Source organism: Falco punctatus (genome assembly GCF_963210335.1).
Source record: "Falco punctatus genome assembly, chromosome: 18".
NCBI lineage: Eukaryota > Metazoa > Chordata > Aves > Falconiformes > Falconidae > Falco > Falco punctatus.
This window is the reverse complement of record NC_137598.1, coordinates 2,920,697-2,945,347: the sequence shown is the minus strand read 5'-3', so window position 1 is coordinate 2,945,347 and position 24,651 is coordinate 2,920,697. Positions and strand designations below refer to the sequence as shown.

General features: G+C 70.7%; 3 protein-coding genes across 12 annotated transcripts; all 3 read right to left on the bottom strand.

Annotated features, from left to right (window-relative positions):
* Nucleotides 1-23: 23 nt before the first annotated feature.
* ZBTB7B (zinc finger and BTB domain containing 7B) lies at nt 24-15,225 on the bottom strand. Of its 8 annotated transcripts, none has more exons than XM_080369030.1 (3): nt 15,097-15,225; nt 2,053-3,056; nt 24-1,578 (listed from the first exon to the last, which is right to left on the bottom strand). In XM_080369030.1, the coding sequence occupies exons 2-3, from the start codon at nt 3,048-3,050 to the stop codon at nt 1,158-1,160; spliced, it is 1,419 nt and encodes a 472-aa protein (XP_080225156.1). In that variant the 5' UTR covers nt 3,051-3,056; nt 15,097-15,225; the 3' UTR covers nt 24-1,157. The 8 variants fall into 8 exon arrangements, with proteins under 8 accessions (XP_080225156.1, XP_080225158.1, XP_080225159.1 ...); XM_080369032.1 differs by lacking the exon at nt 15,097-15,225 and adding an exon at nt 13,400-13,540; XM_080369033.1 differs by lacking the exon at nt 15,097-15,225 and adding an exon at nt 13,278-13,517.
* Nucleotides 15,226-15,316: 91 nt separating this feature from the next.
* On the bottom strand, nt 15,317-19,072 carry LOC308055265 (mothers against decapentaplegic homolog 6-like). 3 transcript variants are annotated; one of them, XM_080369052.1, is made up of 4 exons: nt 18,858-19,072; nt 18,088-18,498; nt 17,853-17,951; nt 15,317-17,161 (listed from the first exon to the last, which is right to left on the bottom strand). In XM_080369052.1, the coding sequence occupies exons 2-4, from the start codon at nt 18,479-18,481 to the stop codon at nt 16,626-16,628; spliced, it is 1,029 nt and encodes a 342-aa protein (XP_080225178.1). In that variant the 5' UTR covers nt 18,482-18,498; nt 18,858-19,072; the 3' UTR covers nt 15,317-16,625. The 3 variants fall into 3 exon arrangements, with proteins under 3 accessions (XP_080225178.1, XP_080225176.1, XP_080225177.1); XM_080369050.1 differs by having other exon boundaries at nt 15,317-17,164; nt 17,838-17,951; nt 18,858-19,071; XM_080369051.1 differs by having other exon boundaries at nt 17,838-17,951; nt 18,858-19,071.
* A 1,980-nt stretch (nt 19,073-21,052) lies between these two features.
* FLAD1 (flavin adenine dinucleotide synthetase 1) lies at nt 21,053-24,354 on the bottom strand. Its single transcript, XM_080369025.1, has 7 exons — nt 24,047-24,354; nt 23,010-23,769; nt 22,424-22,571; nt 22,129-22,227; nt 21,850-22,039; nt 21,410-21,483; nt 21,053-21,327 (listed from the first exon to the last, which is right to left on the bottom strand). Exons 1-7 carry the CDS (start codon nt 24,179-24,181, stop codon nt 21,192-21,194), a joined length of 1,542 nt encoding a protein of 513 aa, XP_080225151.1. The 5' UTR covers nt 24,182-24,354; the 3' UTR covers nt 21,053-21,191.
* Between the last annotated feature and the right edge of the window lie 297 nt (nt 24,355-24,651).

Sequence of the window (24,651 nt, the reverse complement as noted above, 5' to 3'; positions counted from 1 at the left end):
CAGACAGCCGGGCGCGGAGGGGGTCCCTGCTTCTCCGTTTATTACCAAGCAGCCTTCGTTTAAAAAAACAAACACAAACAGACAGACAGACAGACAGAGGCGACCCGGCAGGGCGGGGGGCGGCCGCCCACCGATTATTCGTTTGGTTCCTGACACCAGAGAGGTTCAAGTAGCCGAAAAGTTTCAAGTTCACCATAAGGCACTTTAAAGCCATGACGGGAGCCGAGCCCCTCGTCCCCATCACCCCTCCCGGCACCCCGTGGCAAGGGACAGATGCGCGGGGGCCGGGCAGCGCTGGCGGGCAGCAGCGGAGGGGCCGGGGCTGGGGGGGGGAATATATTACATCATCTTTTTAAATATAGATAAACTCTTATTTTAGGCAAATAGTGCCGGTCCCCTGCTCCCCCGGGGGGGAGGGGGGGGGGCTGCGCCCTGGGTGGGGCATGTGCAAAGGGCAGAGGGGTGACCGCGGGGGCCCGGCCACCCCGGGGAGGGGGGTCCCACAGGGCCGGGGTGGTTGGGGGGGGATGGGATCGGGTGGGGGCCGGGGCTGCCCCGCACCCGGGTGGGCTCACCCGAATAGTGCAACCAAGAGAAAGCAGCCGGGAGTGCAGGGGCGAGGGGGGCTCGCCGGGGAGGGGCTGCTCGGGACGGGGAGGGCTGGGAGGGGGGGGGGGACACAAGCTATGCACAGCGCAGGGCGGCGGCCCCCCCGCCTCCACCCGCACACCGGGGGGCGGGGGGGGGGGGGGGGGCGCCCTGCTGGCCCCGCCCGCGCCCTCCTGTTCGGGGCCAGGGGCGCCCTCGGTCCGCGGGTGCCACCGCCCGGTCCCGGCCCCGCTGGGGGGCGGCATCCACTCGGGGGGGGGGGGCGCACACACCCCAGTCCCGCTTCTACCCCCCCCGGCCCCCTCACCGGGGCTCCGCTGCCCGGGTACGGCGGGGGGAAACCCGGGCACGGCGGATGGGGGGGGTGCGCCCTGGGCACGGTGGGGGGGCGGCGGGGACACCCCCCCACCCCATTGTGCAAATCGGCCAGGGGGGAGTTTCCCCCTTTGCATAACTGGGAATGAACCGTGACGGGAAAAACGGGAACAGAAACCCGGGGCGGGCACGGCACGGCTCAGCATGGCACAGCACTCGCCGTGGCAGTGGCCCTACACCGTCTCCACCGGCACGGTGCCATCCGGCTGTGGCCCTTCCTCACCCTCCGGCTCATCCTCCTCCTCCTTCGGCTGCCCCGGACCCCAGTAGCGGGCGATGGAGAGGCGCAGCCCCTCCAGCCGCCCATTGGAGAGGTCAAGGCCAGGAGGGCCGGCGGGCGGCGGTGGCGGCTCGTCGCGGCGTCGACGGCGGGTCCGCACCTCCAGGCAGTTCTGGCCCTTGAGGTGCCGCTGGAGGTGGTCGTCCTTGGCGAAGGCCTTGTGGCAGAGGTAGCACTCGTAGGGCCGCGCGCCCGTGTGCAGGTGCATGTGGTTCTTCAGGTCGTAGCTGTGCAGGAAGCGGGCGCTGCAGTGCTGGCAGGAGTAGGGCCGCTCCCCCGTGTGCTTACGCATGTGGATCTTCAGCTTGTCATTCCTGGGGACACACAGACACAAATGGAGAGGCAGACGTTGGCACAGGGCAGCTGGCATCCCTAGGGAAGCAGCCACCTGGCTGCAGTAGGCAGCGGGATGGTGCTGGCAGTGCAGTGGTAGGGATGCTCTGCAAGGAGGGGGGGGGCTGGGGGCTCTGGCAAGGTGGGGAACCACATCCCGGCTGCCTGGCTGGGGTGTGCAGGGACTGCTGTGGCACCAGCGGCGGTGGGAAATGCATCCTGGTGTTGCACCGTGCCAGGATGCAGCTGAGTACCAGCAGGGGAGGTGCAGCTGGGGATGCTGCTGGGTACCACGGCTGGCAGGCAGGGCGGGTCGCTCAGGCAGCACTCACGGGGGGCACAGAAGCCCCCCTGGCCCTGCACTTGCACCATGGCAGGGAAGCGGCCAGGCACTAGCAGGCGAGGTGCTGGGGGCAGGGGGGGATGCCGTCGGGTACCCACCGGGCTGCACTCACCGTGTGAAGCGGACCCCGCAGACCTGGCAGGCGAAGGGCTTCTCGCCCGTGTGCGTGCGCATGTGGCGGGGCAGCTTGCCGGCGCCGTGGATGACCTTGTGGCAGACGGGGCACTCCTGGGGCATCTGCGAGCGGCGCTTGCGCACCAGCTTGTCGGGCGTATCCAGCCCAGGCGCCAGCGACTCGTGGTGCAGCGAGCTCAGGTACGCCATCAGATCAGGGTCGATGGCGTCCTCGTCGGAGGCAGCCTCCTCGGGGGACAGGGGGGACTGGTAGGGGAAGGGGAAGGGGTGCGGGGGCAGCTCCTCTTCCTCGGGCAGCTCGAAGCTGTCGTAAGGCAGGGGCAGCCCCTCGGGCAGGGGGGGCGAGGGCGGCTGGGGGGGTGGCGGGGGGCTGCCGCAGGCTTCGGCCTCGGCGGGCGGCTCCTCGGTGTGGTTGTTGAGCCGGGCGCCACGGGCTTGCAGAAACTTGCGGGTCTTCTTGCTGCGGCGGGCAGCGGGGCGGGGGGGTGGCGGGGCGGGCGCTTCGCCCTCGGGGAGGGCAGCGAAAGCCTCCAGGTAGCGGCGGGCACGCTCACAGTCGCCGTCATCGGGGCCAGGTGCCTCCAGCCCGCTGCCCTGCAGGATCTCCACGCAGGCGGCGATCACGCAGGGGATCTCCAGCAGCCGGGCGGCGCGCAGCACCTCGCCCATGTTGGCACTGCTGATGGTGAGCGTGGCCGTGTAGGCAAACTCCAGCAGCGCGCCCAGTGCCTCTGGCCCCACAAAGTCCAGCTCGCAGACCTCCTGCCCTGGTCCTGGTCCAGCAAAAAGCTTCTTGAAGTAGCGGCTGGAAGCGGCCAGGACGGCGCGGTGGGTGCGATACTCCAGGCCCTGCGTCTTGATGGTGACATCGCAGAGCAGCCCCAGCTGCCGCTGCTCATTCAGGCAGCTCAGCAGCTCGCTGCTGTGCTCGGGGAAGGGGATACCGATGAGGTCGTCCTCTGGGCTGGCCATCATCCTCACCTGCGGGAAGGACGGGATGCTCGCCGACTGGCATGGCAACCAGCCCAAAGCCTGGACTAAACACCGTGGCTGGAGCATCAGCCGCGCCGCCAAGCCAGGGTGCGAGGAAAAAACTTCATCGCACGGGGCTCGGTGGCACGGCGGTTTCGGTGGGATACCAAACCGGAGCAGGCTGGGGGCCTGGGGGCTGCCCTCACCCCACACACACACATACACCCCCCCACGGTGAGGTTGGTGGGCAGCAGGCCCCCCACCACAGCCCCCCGCGCTTCCTCCATCGCTGGCACCTGGCCGCCCGCGCCACCACAGCAAAGGGGGAAATCTCAGTGCGGCGCCTTTGAACGGCGCCGAGGCACCGCGCTTCCTGCACCAGCCCACCCACCCCCTGGCCCCCCGGCACCGCTGGGTGCACCCACCGGCTCCCGGCAGCCCCGTCCTGGGAACGCGGGCCTCGCCGGCAGCGGGTGCAGGTGGGCGGGTGAGTGCCGGGAAGAGGGCCCCGAGGGCCGGGGGCCGCCCCGCGGAGCCCAGGCTGGGAACGGGGGCCACGCTTCCTGCCACCGCAGATTAGGATCAGCACCCGCGCCGCCGGTTCCTGCCCCCGCTCCCGGTGGGGGCCTGGCCCCCTCCCTCCCGCTTTGCCCCAGCCTGGGGCCGCTCCTCGCCCAGCCAAGCCCTGCCTGCGTGAGCCGGGCCTTTCCCACGCTGCGGCTGGCAGGGCTTGGCCCCGGCTCTAAACCCGGCGCTGCCGACGCTGGCACCCGCGGTCCTCATGGTGCTGCATCGGGGACCCACGCGTCCCCACGGAGCCGGCACAGGCGGGCGATGGAGCCTGTGGGAAGAGGGAGCCCGCTACCCTCCCAACCCACAGGTAGGGTACAGGTGGCAGCCACGGTGCTGCGACCCCGTGCCCAGCCACAGGTAACGCCACCCCAGCTGGCTGGTGCTGCTGGGTGACACTGGTGCTCTGCTGGGTGACACTGGGGTGGGAGGTCTGTCTGGTGGCTGCAGCCCTGCCTGCACCCTGGGGCAGGCACTGCCACATCCAGGCTGGCGGTGCTGCCAGAGCTGTGCCATGCCACGCCGAGCTGGGCCAAGCCATGGTGCACGGTGGCATATGGCACCAGACATCACCAAGTCACAGCAGGGCACACTGAGCCATGCCAAGCCATGGTGCAAGGTGGCATATGGCACTGGCTATCACCAAGCCAGGCCAGGCCACGCTGAGCCATTCCAAACCATGGCACACGGTGGCATATGGCACCGGACATCACCAAGCTGCACCAGGCCATGCTGAGCCATGCCAAGCCACGGCACACGGTGGCATATGGCACTGGCTATCACCAAGCCACTCCAGGCCATGCCGAGCCATGCCAAGCCATGGCACACGGTGGCATATGGCACCGGACATCACCAAGCTGCACCAGGCCACGCTGAGCCATGCCAGGCCCAGCCGAACTGAACCCCGCCACGCCGTGCTGGACCGTGCCAAGCCACGCTGTGCTGTCGGCGGGCGCGGGGGACGTGCCCCCTCTTGCCCGTGGAGGGGCGGCGCGGCCGGCGGCCCCCGGCACAGGGGCCCATCCCCGCGCCGGCCGCTCCCTGCGCTTGGGCGGCCGCCAGCTGGGGCTGCCTCGGCACGGCTGGGAACGGCCCCGGAGCAACCGGCTGCGGAGCCGCCCCAGCCGCTGCCGAGCAGGCCCGACCGGCATGGCAGGCGGCAGCCGCCCCTGAAACTGGGAGCCGGGCAGTGCCGACCGCCCGGGATGCTGGCGCCAACGCCAAGTGCCCATGGCCGCCCCCTTGCCAGGAGCCCGTCCCGCCGCTGGCCGGGGTCCCCGGTGCCCGCCGGGGCGGGGGCGAGCGGATTAGGGGTGATTAAACCATCAGGGCCCCGGGAGCCAACAGGCAGCGACAGCCCCCGGTGGGATTAGGCAGGATTAGCAGCGGGGGCAGGATTAGGGGAGTCGAGCGCCCTGTGCTGCAGGGGGATGATGGGGACGTGGCGCCTGCCGAGGGCAGCCCAGAGCCCTGCGGACCCCCGGGGCTGTCACAGGTGGTGGTCCCGCCACGGAGTGGCACCTGCATCGTCCGTCGCTGCCTCCCCCAGCTAAATGCCAGCAGCAGCGGGATGGCCGCCCCGTCCCCACGGCACCCCCAGCCCCACGAGACACCCAGCGCTCTTCCTGCTGCTGGGGCCGGGGCCGGCCACCCCCAGCTGGCATGTGCCCGTCGGGGGGCTCCAGCACCCGGGGATGCCTGGGCCTGGCAACTGAGACCCCAACGGGTGGCAGGGGGCTTCAAGGAACGGGTACGGCCACCAACCTCGCCGTGGTGCGGCGCAGGCGGGGAGCCGCCTTGGCACTGCCGGTGCCGCAGAACTCACCGGAGGCCCAGCTCAGGCTGGCGGGGGAGCCGGGACCCCCGTGAGCAGCCACCGGGCCGGATGCCTGTGGACAAGGGCGCAGGGCCGGGGCAGGGCGGGGGCGAGGCGGCGGCAGGAGGGGGATTTTCCATCGCACCAAACCGCCCGTTACGGCTTCTTCTCCGACACCCCCACCCCCCCCACCACCCCCCCCCGCGCATCCTCCCTGCTGGAGCGAAGTCACATGCTGAGCGGGTGCTGCCATCGAGGAGATCAGAGCGGCGATAAGGAAACGGGGAGGGGGGGGACGGGGACAAGGTGTGAGGGTACCAGAGCCACTCCCGGCCCCCCGACGTTCCGTGGCTGGCGCCAGAGATGATGGCACGGGGAGCATGGGCTGAGGAGGGGGCCGGTGATGATGCCCACACCCCCGTCGCACCAGGGCTTTCTTGGTTACGTCAATGCCTGCGGCCGGGCCCGTTTTGGCTGTGGCAGACACACGGGGCTGGGGGAAGGGGGGGTTGCTCCCCACGCTGAGCCGGCTCCTGCGCCAGGGCGGGCAGCAGCGGGAACAATGCCTGGCCGGGTCAGCCTGACATCCCGCCGCCAGCCCATGCCGCCTGGTGCAGCCACGGCCAGCCCCCATTCACCAGCTGGTTCCCCCCCAGTGCCCCTGGCCCGGGGTCTGGCTGTTCCAGCACGGCTGCACGTGGCAGGGTGGGTGTCTGGCCCTACAGCACCCACCCAGTGTGGGGACTGGCTGTCCCGTGCCACCGAGGCAGGATGGCACCCTGCACGCGGGCATGGTGCCAGCCTGTGCCGGGCACTGGTCCTGGCTTGGCGATGGTGGGAGATGTGGGGTAGAAGGGGGTGTCTGGGTGCCCCCCCTTGCTCCCTCATGGGGAAGGGGGGCAGGGGTCATGGGGAGCATGGCCCCCACCCCAGGCTGCTGCAGGGTGCTACTGCTTTCGGTCACAAGAATTGCAAACGCTGTCGAGGGACTTCACAGCCGCACCGGGGAGAATGAGTCACCCAGGAAGGGGAGCGAAGCACCAGCCATCATCGACCTGGTGGCCCCCGGCCCCTTGCCCCGCGGGGCCCCTCGCCCTTCGGGAGCTGGGAAGGGGACCCAGGTATGCAGCCATGCACCAACTCCCCCCATCACCCACGCCCCCATCACCCAGCCCAAAGCCAGCGGGGAGCAGCGGCGGTACCAGCGCCGGGTGCCATGGTGTGGGGGGGTGGCATGGCTGTGGGGTGGGGGGCTGCGCAGCCTCTCTGCCCACCTGGCAGGGAAGGCGGTGGGCTGGGGGCCAGCCAGGCTGGTGGCGCTGAATTGGGCACATGCTGCGGGCATGCTGGGGGTCCCAGTGCTGGAGGGGAGGCGGCTGGGGGAAGCGGTCCTGCTCTTTGAAAGAAGAAGAAACAGCGAGCAGAAACGAAAGGAAATGGTTTGAAGAGAGAAAAGGATAAACAGAGCCCCCATGCCCCACGGTGCCAGGGAGCGAGCCCCGCGGCACCACCCTGGCCTCCCACCGCCATCCGGCTCCTGGCACCCGTGGTGCCACCCGGAGAGCTCTCGGTTCCCAGGTGCCTTGAGCACCTCGCGGGCACGGCAGCCATGGGCACTGAGCCAGGGGGTCTGAGTGCTGTGGCCCAAGTCGGTCTCTGTGCCGGTGCCCGGTGTGGCTGCCGGTGCCAACCGCGCACGATAGCCGGGCTGGAGGCTGGGTGCAGGCGGCCCTGCCATGGCGGCGCAGGTGGCTGCAGGACCCGCGGCGTCCCCAGTGCCAACCCTGGCACGTGCAGCGGGGACAAGCAGCCACCGGCCCAGCCAAGCCCCCAGCGCCAGCCCTCTGCCCGCCAGCCCCACACTGGCACCACAGCCCCCTCCCGCCGCCATCATGGCCCCCTCTCGCTGCCAAAACCTTCCCCAGCGCCTGGGCCAGGCAGAGGCACGTCCGGCTGCCTGGCACCACCGCCGTGGGGTGTGGGTCTCACTCTGCCAGGCCGTGGTGACCCGAACCTCACTGCCCGTCCCGTCCCGTCCCACCGGCCGCGAGGGCGGTGCAGGGCCCAGGCGATGCCAGCATCCCGGGCAGCCTCCCGGCCGGTGCCAAAACAGCCATGCCTGGCTCTCCCCGTGCCCGGCGGCACCGCGCCGGGTCCCCACTGCCCCGGCACCTTCTCCGCCACGACGGGTGGCGGCGGCGGGGTGGGCGCTCGGCTCACCTGGCGTGTGTCCCGGCGTGGCTCGGCGCTGCGCCGCGGCCGGGTCGGCGGCCCGCGAGCGGCAGGGAGGGGAAGGCAGGGTGCTGTGTGAACTTGGCCCCGCTCCCCGCTGCACTTGAGCGCAGGATCCCACCTCAAAAGGAGTCGACGCCCACACCCCGGGTCACGCACCTCCCAGCCCCGCTTCCCAGAACACACACGGCATTAACCCTTCACGGCCAGCGCCATGCCGCGGGGTGCCAACCCAGAACCGGGCAGGGGGCATCCCCCGGCCCCCTCCCGCCGGAGGAAATTCCCAGTACCGGTAGGACAGGCACCCCGTGCCGCGGGCATCCCCTCCCCGCTGCCGGCATCGCCTCCCCGCCGCATGCCCCGGCCCCCTGCGCCGAGGCGTCGGACAGGCTCTCGCGCTCCCGCCGCCCCAAGGCAGGGCGCTGGGTGCTGGGTGCTCACTGCTGGCCGTGGCCGGCCCGGCCGAGCCGGGAGGGCGCCTGCGCTTGGCGGGAGCGGGGCTGCCACCGCAGGGCTGGGCTCGGTGCGGCGTGCCATGGCCTGCCTGGACAGCCCTGGAGCCGCCCCCCAAACCTGCAGACGCACGTCCCGCTCCGCCGTCCCCGAGGTCCCACGGGGGATGTGGACAGCCGTGACCCAGGGAGGGGGCTCAGGGGTGGCCCCTGCTGAACCTAGTCCCCTCCGCTCGCCGGGGCACCCACACTCCCCCCCCCCCGCCAGCCCCCTGGGGCCAGCTGCAGGTTCGCGCAATCCCCCCCCCCCGTAATTACACCCTCTGCATCCCCAGCTAAACAGCAATTAACAGCCCGGGGAGTGCTCCCCACACCCCACCCGGCACCCAGCATCCGCCCCGGCCGCCCACACCAGCCCGGCCGGGGGGCAGCCCCACCGCAGTGCCCTGGCACGGCCCCGGCAGGGCTCTGGGCAGCCGTGCCAGCGCTGCCAGCAGCACAAGGCCGGGCAGAAAGGGGAAGAGCCCTGTGCCAGCCCGGCCGCCAGCCGGGCAGGGAGGGGGCCTCTGGCCCCAGCAACGTTGGCGGAAAGAGCGGGTTGTGCAAGAGCCCGAGCAAACGGGCCGGCAGCAGGGACAGCAGGCGGGCAGGGGGGCAGTGGCTGCGCCAGCATCGTGCCCACGCAGGCCAGGATGCCCTGGCACGGCATCCCGCCTCCCCCATCACCAGGGACCGCGTGCTGGGCAGAGGCTGGCCGTGCCACCATGGGTCAGCCCGAGGGCTGGAGCGCCGGCAGCGTGCGGCTGGGAGGCAGCGGTGGTGCCGGCAGCCTTGTCCGCCACGCTGCCACCACGCGCCGGGCTGGCCGGCCACCACGGTGGGGGGCACAGACCCAGGCCAGCGTCCCCAGGAGGGTGGGAGGGACGCAGCACCAGCTTGCCAACCCTTTGCCTGCCCTTTGCTCCCCATAAAGGAGGGAAATGGCGCCAGCCCCCCCTGGCCCAGGTGTGCCAGGTGCTAAGGGCGGGAGATAAGGTGGGCGAGGCGGGCAGGGAGGGGCATGGCATGGGCACGCAGCCCTGACTCAGGGTTCCCGCTGGTGGCCAGGCCCCGCTGGGGTGAGTCACGACATCCCCCCCACCCTGGGGGTGTCGCAACTGCCCATGCGCTGGCCACAAACTGCTGCTCACCCCGGCTGGGGGGCACCAAGGGTGCCCAATCAGGGGGGACCAGGTGATGGATGGGCTGACCTTCATCCATCCTCCTCCACGCTCCGTCCTGGCCTTGGCCAGTGACACCCTGACCAGTGGCACCAGTGATGGGCTGCAGCCCTGTCCCGCATGCAGCTGGGACAGGTTCCAGCAGCATCTCCCATGTGGTGCCACCCCCCTCTCCTGACAGCAGGATGGGCACCCCAGCCATGGGCATCCCTACCTCCCGCACCACATCCCAGTACGGGGGACCACAACATGCCAGGACAGGAGAGGTCCCACAGCCACCTGCTCACCTATGGGTGGCCACTATGGATGTAGCCAATGGCATGTGGCTTCTGTGGGTCACCCCTGTGCTCCCCGCTCCAAGCATCACCATCCCCAGCACTGGGGAGAGGCCACGTGAGGCCGGACGCCAGCTGTCCTCAGCTGCTCCCTGCCAGGGCGGCCTGGGGAGCGGGGCCACATGCAGGCAGAGGGAAGGAGGGTAGGAAGGAAGGAAGGAAGGAAGGGGTTGCCGAAATGGAGCTCAAGGAGGGGGGAACAGGAAGGAAATGGTCAACAGCAAACCCCACCTTTGATCACCCTTCGGCATGGGGCAAAACCCACTCACAGATTCCCCAGCAGCCGGGGGGGACTGGGCTGTGGTCAAGGCAGCTGCCGCGTGGTGGGCTCCGAGCCCACCCAGTGCCCAGGCCACCCCTGCCAGTGCCGAGGGGCACAGCAGAGCTGGGCATCCTGCTGCGTCCCAGCTTGCATGGCCCAGTGTGGCCAGGACCCCACCGGGATGGAGCGAGACTCAGCTGCCCACGGGCACCCTGGTGCCAGGCACGGGGGTACCCATGGCAGCAGGGCGAGGCTCTGCCAGCCCTCAGCCTGGGCCAGCCAGGCTTGCCCACGGCTGGTCCCGCTTGCCAGCCCCAGGGCAAGCCAGCTCTGGTGCTGCTTGCCCTGTGGCACAGTCACGGGAGCCCCTTGGAGGGCAGCCACACCCCCTGGGTCCCACCGCTGCCACACAGCCCTGGGCAGCCCCCCAGGCTGGTGGCATCTCCTCCCTGACACAGGGTCCCTGTCTTCAGAGCACCTCGGGAACTGAGCACTGCCAGGTGGCACAGGACAGGCCCCAACGACGCTCCATCCCGGCACCAAGGCGGTGCTGGTCCCACTGGGGTCACCTGGCAAGGACAGTGCCAGCCCACGGCCCCCCCTCCACACCCCCCGAAATAGCCTGGCTTCCGCCCCCACGGCAGCTGCCTGCTGCCAGCTCCCCGCTGCCCACGGCTGATCCCAGGGGAGGGAAGGGGGGGGCAGGCGGCTCTAATCCCCCCCAAGCCCACAGAGCACTGCCTGCGCGGCTGTGCCCGCCGCAGCCTCACCGGCCCACGCAGTGCTGCCAGCGAGACCCCCGCCGGCCCCACGTGGCGGAGCACAGCCAGGGGCAGCTGCCATGGAGTCCCACCACGGTACACGGGGCCATCCCAGAACTGTCCCCAGTCCCAAGCCACACCGGGATGTCCCCACTGTGCCAGCAGGCTCGGCACTGCCCAAGCCGGGCAGGAATCCCCTTCCCTTCCCCTCCTTGGCCCCGCAGCGGGACAAGAGCGGAGCATCCCCCTGCCCATCCTCACAGCAGCCCCCAGGCCGTGCTGCTGGGGATGCCCATGGGAGGGGAACCGAAGCAAAACTGCCAGGGTGCAGCGGTGCCCCCCGCGTGCCAGCCAGCCTGGCCGCACTCCCCACCCCATCAGCATCCAGGGCAGCAGCGCTGGCCCCCACCCTGCCCAGGACCCCGCGCCTGGCAGCAGGACCCCCTACTCACCGCCCCTCCAGCCGCTGCCCATGGGGCCCAGGGACACGGTGGGGACAGCCGGGGCGAAGCGGAGCATGCAGCGCAGCCAAGGCTGCCGGGAGAGGCCAGCGCTCGCCTGACCTACTTCTCCTTCCGCATCACCTGCTTTCATTTTCCCTCGCCACGGCTCGGTCCCCCCCGCCCGCCCACAGCCCCGCCGAGTCACGCTACTGGCTCGGGGGGCACGGGGCACCCAGGCCCCGCGGCTCCCACCGCACCGGCGTCTGCGCCAACCGGCCACCCATTGCTGGGCTGGGAGAGCGGCCGGGCACCGAGTACAGTGAAGGTCACACGGGCCACCGCAGCAGCCCCAGCCACGGCCGCCTCCCCGGCTGCCTGCGCGGCCACCCAAGCGTCACCTCCCTGGCACGAAGCGAGTTTGACGGGTCTCAGCCCAGCCCCTGGCCGGGTCCTCCAGCCGCCCCGGGGCTCGCTGGGGTGTGGACATGCAGCTCCTGGGGCATGTCGGGGACGCCAGCGCTGCTGGGGGGACTCGGCGGGCGCCAGTCCCCCCAGCCAGGGCAGCCTCCCCCGCCCTGACCCCCCAGCTCGGTGGTGGGGTTACCATGGGAAGGCGGCAGTGGCGGCGCAGGGGGAGCGTGGGCTCCCGGGGGCTCCCGCCAGCAGCCCGCGCGCTGCCAGGAGAGATTTCTCCATGGTTTCATCATCCACCGCCCGCCCCGAAGGAGAAGTTCCTGCTCCGCGCGTGGGGCAGCAGCCACCCCTCGAGGGTCGGGGGGCTGTGCTGGCCCCCACACCCCCTGCTGCATCCGCTGCCTGCCCCTGCTGCGCTCAGGCCTGTCGTGCTCGTGCCACGTGTGCACCGAGGGTGCACGGCACCAGCTGGCAGAGCCGCACCGCCGCGGCCTCGGGCTCAGCACCGTGGTGCCGCCAGTGAGGGGGGGCTGCCCAGCCCGGGCCCCGGCGGGTGGTCTCAGGAGGTCCCCAGCACCCAACACCGATGTCCATCCGTGTCACACACACCCCACCCCCCACCCCACCCCCATCTGTCACCTCCCCACACCCGGGGGTTTCACCCACTCCACACTCCGGTCGCCAGCAAAGGCACCCCCAGCCCCAAGCAGCCCGCAGCCCGGCCCCGCTGCCCCACACCCTCCCCTGCCCCACAGCTTCCCCTTCTCCACGCGCCCAACTCCAAGTTCCTGAGCCCAGCCCCTCCCTCCACACCCGGCACTGGCATCACCGCCGCGGCCTCGAATCGCTGGCAGCTGCTGCGTGCCAAGCACCGGCGCCGAGGGACCCCAGCACCGCGGGACCCCTCGCAGCTGGGGAAACAGAGGCACGGCCACACTCACCCCGCACCAAACCCAGCACCACGTCCCCCTCGCCCGGTAAAAGCAGCTCCGGGTCAAGGGCGGCCGCGGCCCAAGACGGTGACTCCCTCCGGCATGGGCTGTGGCGGGAGGGTAAATACCGCACCCCACCCCGGGCAAACAGCCAGCTTGGGGGCAGCCAGCCAGGGGGGCACAGGTACAGCAGGGCTGGGTGCACCGGGACAGAGTCCACCAGCGCTCGGTGGGTGCTACCGAGCCACCGGGCCCGGTGGGCACCCCGGTGTGGATCCTTGCCAGCAGTGAAACACCCGCCGCCAGCATGCCAGGCCCAGCGGGTCACTGGTGTGCTGCAGCGTGCCGGGACACGGGGACACCCACCTGCCGGTACCGGTGTTGGCGCCATGGGGGATCCCGAGCTGTCACCCCGCCGTGACGGTGCCATGCCCAGTGCAGCCGGGGATGCGGCCGAGCCGCTCAGCGGGCCGGGAAGGGCGGTGGGACGGCGGCAGCACCCCGGTGAGCGTGGAGGGACCCCGGCTGGATGGTGGCACCGCACGTGGACCCCGGCCAGAGCCTTGGCAGCCACCCCGGGAGGCGGCGGGGACCTGCCGGTGTCCCCCGTTTCCCGCAGCCCCGTGCGGAGGAGCCGGGAACGGCCCCCGCGTGGCCCCCTCCGCCCCGCAGGCGACACGTCCACCGGCCCCAGCGTGGAGCAGCGGCGGGCAGGCACGGTTCGGGCGCGGAGCACCTCGGCGCACCCGCCCGCCGCCGGTAGCCGGTAGCATCCCGGATCCCCGCGACTCACCGCAACCGGGCTGCCAAAACGGTCGCCGTACCGGTCCCGGTCCCGGTCCCGTTACCGGTCGGTCGGTACCTCCGTGCAGACCCCGTCGGTGGGTCCGTCCGCTCCCACCCGCCGCCGCTCACCTGCGCGCCCCGCCCGAGCCACGGGCCGGTCCCGGGGCCGCGGCCCCGCCTCCGCCTTCACCTGCCGCCGCCGCGCCCCGCCCGCCCCCCCCCGCTGCCGCCGCCGCCGCCGCCGCCGCCGCCGCCGCCGCCGCCGGGGCTCCAGGAAGCGCCCGCCCCCGCCCCGCTCATTGGGCAGCGCGCCGGCGGTCCGGCCTCCTATTGGTGGGGGGGCCCGCCCATCAGCCCACCACACACACACCCCCCCCGGGAGGGCGGGGGCCGAGCGGGCCCCCCCGGGACCGGAGTGCACTGGGGGGGGGGGGGGCCGGGAAGAGCTGAGTCAGAGGCGCGGGACAGCAGCGATTAACGGCGCCGCGCTGGGACCGACCCCGTGGCTGGGGGGGTGGGAGTGGGCGGGTGGGAGTGGGGGGGTGGAACCCGGTACGGCCCCGCCGGCGCCTCGCCCGGTGCCAGGCGCCGAGCGCGCCCCGCCCGCTGCGGCCGCCGAGCCCCGGGGCCGGCCCGCCCCGCTCCGCCCCGCGGGCACGGGGCGGGGAACCGGGCACGGGCAGTCGGCCGTGGGGCGGGGGGTGGAGAACCGGGCACCGGCCGGGGGGATAGAGTCCCGGGTACGGGCAGGGATGGAGAACCGGGGCCGGGGAAGCGGGCACCGGCGGGGAGGATGGAGTCCCTCCCGGGCACGGGCGGGGATAGAGAACCGGGCCCGGGGAAGCGGGCACCGGCGGAGGGAGGGGCATAGAGTCCCGGGCACGGGCAGAGGCGGAGAACCGGGGCCAGGGAAGCGGGCATCGGCGGGGGGGGTGGAGTACCGGGTACAGGCGGGGATAGAGAACCGGGCACGTGCAGGGATGGAGAACCGGGGCCGGGGAAGCGGGCACCGGCGGGGGGAATGGAGTCGCGGGCAGGGCGGGGGTACAGCGCCGGGGCCGGGGACGCGGCCCCCCCGCTGCCGGCGGTGCTGGGGCAGGGCGCGGCGCGGCCCCCCCGGGAGCGGCCCCGCCGCAGGTGCCGGGGCGGGGACCCCGCGCAACCTGTTTGGCCGCCGCCGGCCCCGGGAGGCAGCGGCGGGGCGGCCCCGGGGCTCACCTCGCCTCACCCCGGCCCCCCCGGCTCCTGACTCAGAGCCCGGCCGCTGCCCGGCGCTGGCGGAAAGTGTGAGGAGCCGCCGCCGCCGCCGCGGGCTGCCAAGGCAAACACGGCCCCGCGCAGACGTTATGTCAGCCGGGCGGGGGGGACCGCGCCGGGGGGCACCGCTCCAGCGCCGGGCCCACCAGCCCCCCCCCCCAGCCCCCCCGCCGGCTCCCGGTACCGGGCACCTGCCGCCGCACCGTGCCCAGCCCGCCCGTTCCTCGGCGGGCGCCGGGACTCCGGTGCCCGCAGCCCCCCCGCGGCCCCCGTCCGGCCGTCGGCGCACCTGCACCCCTCCCCCCCGCCTCCCCCCGCCCAGGCACCGACCGCGGGGCTCGGGGCTCCCGCGGGGACCGGGGACGGGGAGATCGCAGAAAATCCCCGGCCGCGCCGCCCCCCGGCCCCGCCACTGCCCCCCGGGCCCCCGCCCGCCACCACGCGCCGCCGCTCCCCGCAGCGCTGAGCCAGTGCCGGTACCGGAGCCCTCGGTGCCCGGCGCTGCGCTCCCGGTGCCGCCCGCCCGCCCGCCGCCCCGGGGCGGCCCCGACGGCGAGGCCCGCACTCACCTGCTGCCCGTGGGGACGCGGCGGGGCCGGGGCCGGGGGGGCCGGGGGGGCCGCGGAGCCGCCAGGCCCGTCTCAGCCGGGCCGGCGGCGTGGCAGGAAGGACCGGGCGGTCATCGCGGCCCGGCCGCGGCCGCCTGCAGAGGGCACTGCCGGTCCCCGAGCCCAGCCCGCGGCCACCGGCGCGCCGCCCGCGCGGGACCGACACGCGTGGGGACACGGGGAGGGTCTTTGTGCCGGTGGCACCTTTATTGGGGTTAGAAACAGCCGTCGCGGCCCGGGCACCCCGGGACCCCCGAGGCTGCGCTTGCCCGGCGGGTGCCCAGACGCAGGACCCACCGTGAGGGACCCTGCCCTGTCCCCAGCACCCGCCCCACACCCATCCATCCAGCTGTGCTCACCAGCCCCACACCCACCCATCCAGCTGTCCTCACCAGCCCAACACCTATCCCTCCAGTTGTGCTCACCGGCCCCACATCTAATCATCCAGCTGTACTCACCGATCCCACACCCATCCATCCAGCTGTGCTCACTGGCCCCACACCTGTCCATCCAGCTGTGTTCTACCAGCTCCAAACCCATCCAGCTGTGCTCACCAGCCCCACACCCATCCATCCAGCTGTGCCCACCAGTCCCACATCTATCCAGCTGTGCTCACCTGCCCCATATCAATCCAGCTGTGCTCACCAGCCCCACACTCATCCATCCAGCTGTGCTCACCGGCTCCACACCCATCCATCCAGCTGTAGTCACATGCACCACAACTATCCAGCTGTGCTCACCTGCTCCACACCCATCCATCCAGCTGTGCTCACTGGCCCCACATCTATCCAGCTGTGCTCACTAGCACCACACCTATCCATCCAGCTGTGCTCACCGGCCCCACACTTGTCCATCCAGCTGTGCTCTACCAGCCCCACACCCATCCAGCTGTGCTCACCTGCCCCACACTTGTACAGCTGTTCTAACCTGCCCCATTTTCCAGCTGTGCTCTCTGGCCTCACACCTCCAGCTGTGCCTGCTCCCTCCTGTTCCTCCCATGCCTGCCATGACCCCCAGGCCCACAGCCCCCCACCCCGGCTCTGGGGCTGTACACCCACTGCCCTCCCCTCCTGCGGCCCCCAGCCCTGCCCTGGCTGCTCCCCCGGGGGCCGGGCCTGGACCCCCACCCATGGTGCCAGGCAGCTGCTGCATCGTGCTCTACTTTTTTTACAAAAATTAAATAAATTAAAATAAATTTAACCATTAAAATAATAAAAAAATAATAAAAAGATTAAATAGTGCCCTGTGTCAGCAAAAGGCCCGGTGGTGGGTGCTGGCAGGGCGGTGAGCAGGGCATGGGGGAGGAGGGGGCACTGGACCCCCCCAGGGCTGGGGCAGAGGGTCCCAGTAAGGGTCTCCTGGGCCAGAACAGCCCCACTGCAGCATAGCCCTGGCAGAGAGAGGCTGGGGGCGGTGGAGGGGCCCCCTGGCTCATGTCCCCCCCTTCCACCTGCTTTGGGGGTCTCCCCGGCACCCCCCCTCCCAGCCCCTCAGCGCGGCTGGTTGAGCAGCACCTCCAGCCAGCACGGGCAGGAGGTGATGAACTGCCGGGAGTAGCAGGGCCCCCAGCCCTTGGCGAAGCTGATGCGGATACTGTGGGGGTCACAAGGACCCTCCCCGGGCAGCCGCCAGCCCCCCGCACCCCCCACCTGCTCGTAGTCAAACACCTTCGCCGAGTAGCCAGGCAGCACCTTGAGGACAGTGAGCCCACCGGCGCCCAGGACCCCCAGGGTGGGCGAGCTGACAAAGATGGGGTGCTCACTGCGGTTGTACGCCCACACGCCGCCTGGCTCCTGGCTCAGCAGCAGCCCCCGGCCGATCTTGCCGCGCGCCCGCCGCACGGCACGGCTACGGTGGGCAGCCGGCAGCTGGCCCAGGCAGAACCCGCTGCCCCGCGGCAGCTCACAGAAGACATTCACTGAGGCCTCGTGCACAGCGTAGAGGCGGCCCACGCGTGTCCGGTGCTCCCAGTAAGCCAGTTTGCACCAGTAGCCGTCCTTAATGGTGTTCCGTGAAAGGCTGGTGTCTGCTGGGGGAAAGCAGAGCCACCGGCTGCCACGCGGGCATGGCCAAACCACGCAGCTGGAGAGCCCAAGGGGAGGGGTGATGGGCAGGGAGTGGGCACAGGGGGGTCCATGCCCCCCCCTCCCCCAGTTCCTGCAGGAGCCAGTGCAGTGGACAGATGGACACGGTGTGCCGGGATGTGCCAGCACAGGCTCTGGCATGGGGCGTGAGTCACCAGAGCCACTGTGTGCTGGCACAGAGGGCCAGGCTGTCCCCAGCCCCCCGTCCCTGGGGACACGGTGAGGGGGGTCCCCGGGCACGGGGAAGGTGGGGCCCTGGTGGCCAGCAGCCAGGCTGGAGCCACAGCTGTGTGCGTCAAGGCACATTGTGTGTGTCCCCGTGGGCAGCGCTTCCTCCGGCGGGGAGCCTGGCGCCGCCAAAAATAACAGGAGCCACAGTGGGGGGGGACTGGGCCCGGGCTGCTCGCCCCCCACCCCCCCGAAGCTCTCATCCCACACCGGAGCCATTACCCCCACCAGCTCTGCTCCCCAGTTTTCAGGTTCTGTGACCCACACCTCTGCCCCAGCCAGTAGTGGGGTGGGGGCAGAGCTGCCCGGGGGGGTCAGCCCTGCCCCATCCCTGCCTGCTGGGTGAGGGGGAGCTCGAGCAGCCCCCCCAGTATGGCAGGACCCTCTTACCGTGCCGGTCCCCACCGTTGTAGCTGAACTCCAGGAGCTGGGTGCCGGGGTGCTGGGGTTCATCTGGCCAGGAGGGACCGCAGGACACCTTCGAGTAGGGGGGTGGTGGGGTCTCTGGGGTGGGGGAGAGAAGGGGCTGAGGGGCTGGGGTGCGCATCCCCCTCCGGAGCATCCCGGAGCCTTGAGCTGGCCCTGCGAACCAGAGGCTGGGTGGGCTCAGGTGGGCTCTAGTGGAGCCCCCGGCACTCACCGGGTGCAGCCAGGCGGCTGAAGTGGTGGGGGTTGCAGCAAAGCACGGCCGCGTCCCCGCAGCCCCCCCGGCCCCCCGCGCAGTAGCAGAGGTGCTTGAGCTCGTAGGGCTGCCGGAGGTCAGGCCAGCGGTAGAGGCGGCAGAGCAGGACCTGGGGGGGCAGCGCCTGCTTGGTCCCCCGCGGTTCCCCCCGCGGTGCCCAGACGCAGCCGGACTCCCAGGCACCCCGGCTCTCCACCGCCTGCACCAGCAGCTCCAGCTCCTCATCCTTCAGCTTCTTGAAGAGGGCATGTGCCGCCGGTTTGAGGGCACCGGGGCCATCCTCGGGGCCGGCCACCACGCAACGCTGCCGCCACAGCCGCCTCACCAGCCCGGCACGGCGCGAACGGAACATGGGGCAGTGGGGACCACCTGCGGGATGGGGACAGGCGTCACCCTCCAACGGCCACGGGGGTCCCTGGTGCAGCCCCCTGCACTGCTGGGGCCCTGGCAAGGCTGCCCTGCCAGGGTTTACTGCTGCCCGCAGCTGCCTTTCCCCCACAGACACGCCAGAACACGGTGATGCTCCCAGGGTGACCCCAGGGTGACATGGGGACGTAACCCCAAAACCAACCTCCAGTGCAGGGGAACCCACCTGTGCCATAACGGCAAGGGCAGGGGACCATGCACCCCTACTGCAGCGCCCACCCACCCCTCCTGCCGCCCCACCTGGCGCGGGGCTGGGCCAGGGGGCTGGGCCAGGGGTCCCCAGGGAAGGGGGTCTCACTCACGGCAGGTGGTGGAGCTGGGTGCGAGGAGCCAGGGCTGCGCATGGGGCTGCACTCTTGGGGCAGCCGGCACCGCTCTGCCCGCAACGCAGGGCTGCCAGGAGCTTTTCCTGTGCCGGGACACTCTTCCCTCCCCCGGACCTCCCCGTTTGGGGAATTCATTGATTCGCCCTGTCCTGGCCAGCCCCGGGGCCAGGATGCAGCAGCAGCAGAGCAGGCGTCAGGCCAGACGGGTGGGCTGCGGCGAGTGGGGATGCCCAGCACCATCCTGCCAGGGCTGCCACAGCCGGGCTGGCCCCGTGGGCAAGGGGGAACCGTGGGGTGCACGGCACAGCACCCTCTTGGCAGACCCCACCCCTGCCCATGTCCACGCAGGGGTTGCAAGGACCACCCCAGCCCCCCACAGCACCTGCGGCTGGGGTCCCAGCCACTTCCCTGCGGCCAGGGTCAGGGTCCCCTGCCCCATGGGTGCTGGGCAAGGGTGGGAGCCAGCTCCACAACAAAGCGGCTAATGTAAACGGGACCCTTATCCCACGCCGGGCCGGGCTTCCTGCTCCCGACTTCCCGGCGAGATAAGGAAGGCCGGGCTGGCGCCAGGGCTGCGGCGAGGCTGGGGAGTACGGAGCTTCCCCTGCGCCAGGGACAGGGCTGCGGGCAGCCCCCACACCGGGGCCAGCCACCGGCACTGGGAGACCTGGCGGGAGACCCACAGCCATCCCCATGGCGGAGCCCTGGTGCCTCACAACACGTCTCGGTGGCCATGACCTTTGCCGCAGCTCTGGCCAGGTTGGGCCCTTTGGGGACATTTTGCTCTGGCTGCTTCCCGCTGGCTCTTGGCAGCGCCGGGGCCAGCCGGGCGCGCGAGGCTGGGGCAGGAAACAGCCTGGAGCGGGGACAAGCGGAGACGCTCTTTAAACAAGGGGCTGAGTCACAGGCAGGGATAAACCCGGCAGAGGGACAGGCAGGAGGGGCAGGCAGAGCCACAGCCCCCCCGCTCCTGCCCCTTGGCCCCAGGCAGAGGCGACGTGCGGGTTGGGGTGCCTGGGTCCTACCCAGGGTGAGGGTTGGGGGGTGGGGTGGGGGGCACACGCTCTCAGAGCCCTCCCCAAAGACATGCAGCTGGTCAGGCGCTGCTCAGGTTTATTGGGGTCTCTGTGATTGGGGGGAGCGCAGGCTGGAGCGGGGTTCCCAGCTTTGGGGGTCCATCAGCTCCATCAGCTTGGGGCAACAAGCAGTCCTGGGGAGGGGAGAGAGGCACAGTGGGTGAGGACGCCCCCTTACCAGCACCACAGCTGCACCCCCATCACCCCCAGCAGCATCACAGCCGAGCCCGTCACCCCGCAAGAGCACCATGGCCAGGTCCCCCCGTCACACCCCTCAAACACCGTGGCTGGGCCCCTGTCACCCCCCGGAGCACTGCAGTGGGGCCCCCAGCAACCCCCCAAGCACCATGGCTGGGCCCTTGGCACCCCCAGGAGCACCACGGTTGAGCCCCGATCACCTCCCAAACACCATCTGGGCCCTTGTCACCCCCCAGAAGCATGGCAGTGGGGTCCCCATCACCACTCAAGCACCATAGCCAGGCCCTTGTCACCCCCCAAGCACCATGCCCATGCCCTTGTCACCCCTGGGAGCACGGCAGTGGGGCCCCCAGCACCGTGCTGAGCAGGCAGCTGAGGGCAGGGGACTCACCCATCACACAGGGGCAGGCAGGGGGTGCCGGGGGTCCTGAGGCGTCGAGGGGGGGCATTCCCTAGTCCAGCAGCTCACGGATGCACCAGCTGCAGAGCAGGAGGTAGACGCACTCCCGCAGCAGCCGCAGCAGCCAGGAGCCCAGGCGCAGCCCCAGGCAGGAGTCGGTGGGTGCCGGCAGTGCCACCAGCCGCGCCGCTCGCCTGGGAGCACCCAGCGGCCGGGCCGCCGCGGTCCAGAGGAGGCGCATGGCCGATGGAGGATCAGCGGGGTCTGACGTGGGGAGGCAGCCGCGCTGGCACGTGGGTCCCCAGCAAGCGCTGGAACCTGCTCCATTCTCTGCGCTTCAAAAGCCTCCACAATAGCGGGTGCGGGGAGGGGGCACTGCCTGGGGACCCTTTTGTTTGAGCAGAGCTGGCCTCGCCCCCTGTCCCGCTGCTGCCAGAACCCCACGGGGCCCGGCGGGCCCGGCAGGGCCAAGCGCGAGCGCAATGCAGACCACAGGCTGAGCGCAGCAGGTTTATTCAGCACTGGCAGGCAGCAGGTTTATTCAGTGTCATCGCCGGCGGTGCCAGGGACATCCGCGGGGGAGCTGGCTGCCAGCAGCATCCCAGCAGAGCCTCCCCAAGCACAGCCCGTGGGCCTTCACTGGCGGGAAGTGCGCTCGTCTTCCTCATTTTCCAGCTCGTACGCGGGCCGGTAGCTCTCCCGGCCCCGGGTGTCGGTGTAGCGCAGCGCCGGGTTCTTCTGCGTGTTGGCCATGCTCCCCAGGGAGGTGTAGCTGTGGGGGGAGAAGGCGGCTGCAGGGCTGTGCCTGGCAGCATCGGCCAGGCCAAGCAGGGAGGGCAGCGCTGCACACTCACCCCTTGTCGTAGAGGACGCAGTAGGGGACAAAGAGCTTGCGCAGAAATTCCCAGATGTCCCGGTAGGTCCAGTCCTGCAGGCAGAATTGGGCAGGGAATGCCAAAGGGAAGGCAGCTACTGCCCCTGCCATGAGCAGCCGGGAGAGCCAGTGGGTCCCTGGGTCCCCGGGGCACCCCTGTCCCTCCCAGCGCCTCCCCAGAACCCTGGGCGGGCAGGAACAAGCCCTGCTTGACAGCACCAGGCAGCTTGGCTGCAGCGAGGGGCACCCACGGCCACGCAACAGGGCAGGAGACACTCTGGGGAGGGGGGAAATTGGGTGGAAAGCCCTCTGGGATGGGGGTGGGTTAGTGCTGGCTTCCAGCCCCGTCACTTGAACTAGCCAGCCTCACTCCCACACCGAGAGGGGACAGCCTTGTCCCCAGCCCCAGAGGCCACGTACCAGCAAGGGGTTCACCCGCATGTACGTGGGCCAGTCAGGGTCTGTCACACACAGGGGTGTCAGGGTGCGCGAGTAGGGGTCCGTCCGCCGTGTCCCCATCAGGACGGCCTCCAGCTGCGGCTGCTGCTCCTTCAGGCGGACCAGAGCGTCCCGGATGGAGCCCTCCACCGTGTGGAGCTCGATCTTATACCTGTGCAGGCAGGACAGGCAGCTGCCTGCCGGGCCGCAGGAGCCACTGCTCACCCCCTGCCTGGCAGCCCGCCCCGCTCTGCCCCGTACCTCTGGACAGTCGCCTGGATAAACTGCTCCATTTCGGGAAAGGGGGAGACGATGCGGATGTAGAGCACCTGCAGCTTCTCCTGCCTCGCTGGGTATCGCCTGGAGAGAGACCCGTCGCAGCTGGGCTCTGGAGAACAGTGACTGGAAGCAGGGCAGCCACCCAGTCCCCACAAGCTGGGCCCCAGGGATCCACTTGTTCCCGCAGAATGGAGTGGGTAGGGAGCCCCAGCCGGGGTCTGCCGCACCCCCTCAGCCCTGCCCCAGGCCAGGCCAGCACAGCCCCCTGGCCAGGTACCTCTCCAAGGCAGCGTGGACGAGGTGCAGCAGGGCCGTGCAGTCCTTGCCCCCGTTGAAGCCCACACAGAGCTGGGCCAGGCTGTACCGGTCCAAAGCCGCCTCGATGGTCCGCAGTGCTGCTGCCACCTTCTGCCCCAGGGCCGAGCCTGCCGGGAGGGGACAGTCGGTGCCTGCCTGTTGCTGTGCTGCCACAGGGCCTGCGGCACCTCGCCCTCTGGGCACGTCTTGCCTCCAGACACTGCCAACACTGCAGACTGGAGCCAAGAGCTTGCACAACGTGGAGGTTTGTGCCACGGGTGGAATAGGGATCCTGCCTGCACGGGGGAACTGCAGCATCGCTCCCCCAATGCACAGCATGCTCTCAGGGACCAGCACCAGCTGGCCATAACTGGGGTTATGGGTCCCTCTCCCACTACACGGGACAAAGCCCACTGCAGCTGCTGGCAAAACCTTGGCACCCCTCAAGCCCTCCAGCACACCAGCACAGGCAAGCTCTGCTCCCAGTCCAGTTTTCCCAGTGCCCTGGCCCTGCTGGGCTGGAGGGCCTGCGCCCCGAGTTGTGCTGCAATACTGCTCCCCTGTACCTGACTCAGCCAGGCCATAAACCTCTGCAACTGCTGGCGAGATGCAGTCTGTCACGAACGGCACGATGATGCCCGGTGGCAGCTTCTCCATCAAGAAGCGATACGCTTCCTCCAGGTCCTGCTCTGACTCTGAGTCCAGCGTCAGCTTCACACGGTAGTAGTTGTTGGCCCAGTCCGGGTAGGAACCCAAGCTGACACGGCCCTGGAAGGTGGTGTTGGCCTGGTCCAGCGTGGGTGCAATGAGGATCTCATCGGCCGCCACGTAGATGGCACGGGAGTGGAAATGGGTCTGCTCGCTGCGGAAGAGGTGGGTGAGGCCATCCAGGGCGCGCTCCATCAGCGCTGGGATGCCGGGGAAGATGTAGACATTGCGTACGCTGACCAACGGGTACTTGAAGGTGCCACCCGTGCGCCCGTCCATGCCGTAGTTGAGGTGGGAGGACTCGGGGACACGAGCCAGCTTCATTTCGGGGCACTGTGCGTCTGTCTTGCCGAAGAACTTGTGCACCAGGCCCACCAGCTCGGGGTGGGGGGTGACCCGCTCCCCGAAGGCCCTGGCCACAGCCTCAAAGGTGACATCGTCGTGCGTGGGGCCGATGCCTCCTGAGGTCAGCACGTAGGTGAAGCGGGCAGCGAAGGCGGCCACCTCGTCGGCGATGGCGTCCACCTCGTCAGGCACCACCGAGATGCGGGCCACCCTCACGCCCAGGGTGCGCAGCCGTCGGCACATGAAGAAGGAGTTTGTGTCCTGCGTGTGACCCTGGGGGGACAGAGACACCCATGACGGGGGGACACGTAGATACACCCGTGACGGGGAGACAGAGACACCCATGACGGGGGGACACATAGATACACCTGTGACGGGGAACACACAAAGATACCTTTCACGGGGAGGAGGGGAGCACAGAGACACCCGTGACGGGGGGACAAACAGAGACACCCGTGACGGGGGGACAAACAGAGACACCCGTGACGGGGGGTCCCGCCAGGCCTCAGCCCGCCCGCCCGCTGCAGGCCCGGCTCGCCCCCGGCCGCACCTTGAGGATCTCGTCGCCGATGACGATGATGCCGGCGGTGGCGGCAGAGCCCCGTGCCGCCGTGAGGCTGGGGGCCGCCGTGGGGGCCCAGGCAGCCATGGGGCGGTAGGCGGCGGCGCGCAGGGCCCTCCACATGGACCCGACCGGCCGCCACACTGTCCCGCGCTCTCATTGGCCGCGCTCCATGCCCGTCACAAGGCGCCGCCGGCTCCGATTGGTCAGGAGGCGGGACCCGCGGAGACGGAACCATGGCGGTAGGCGGGGAGGCGGTGCCCGTTCCCCCTCTGGAAGCTGTGGGTCCGTCCGGCAGGCGGTAGCATGTGCGGCTCCCCAGAACACCGGGAGCTCCCCCCACCCCCGGCACCCTTCTCCCCCACCCTCAGTGTCCCCCCTGCGTCTTTTCCCAGCCCCCCATCCCCGCGTGTGCCCCAGCCACCAGCACACACCCCCCCGCCCAGGCACCAGGAGATACCCCACCCCCCCAGCACCAGGAGGTGGCTGCCCCGGAGAAGCCCTCCCCAATCCCCGGTGACCGGGAGCATGCCTGCAGCACCCAGGCAGAATGCTCAGAGGTACGGGGAGCCCCTCGCACACCCACCCACCCA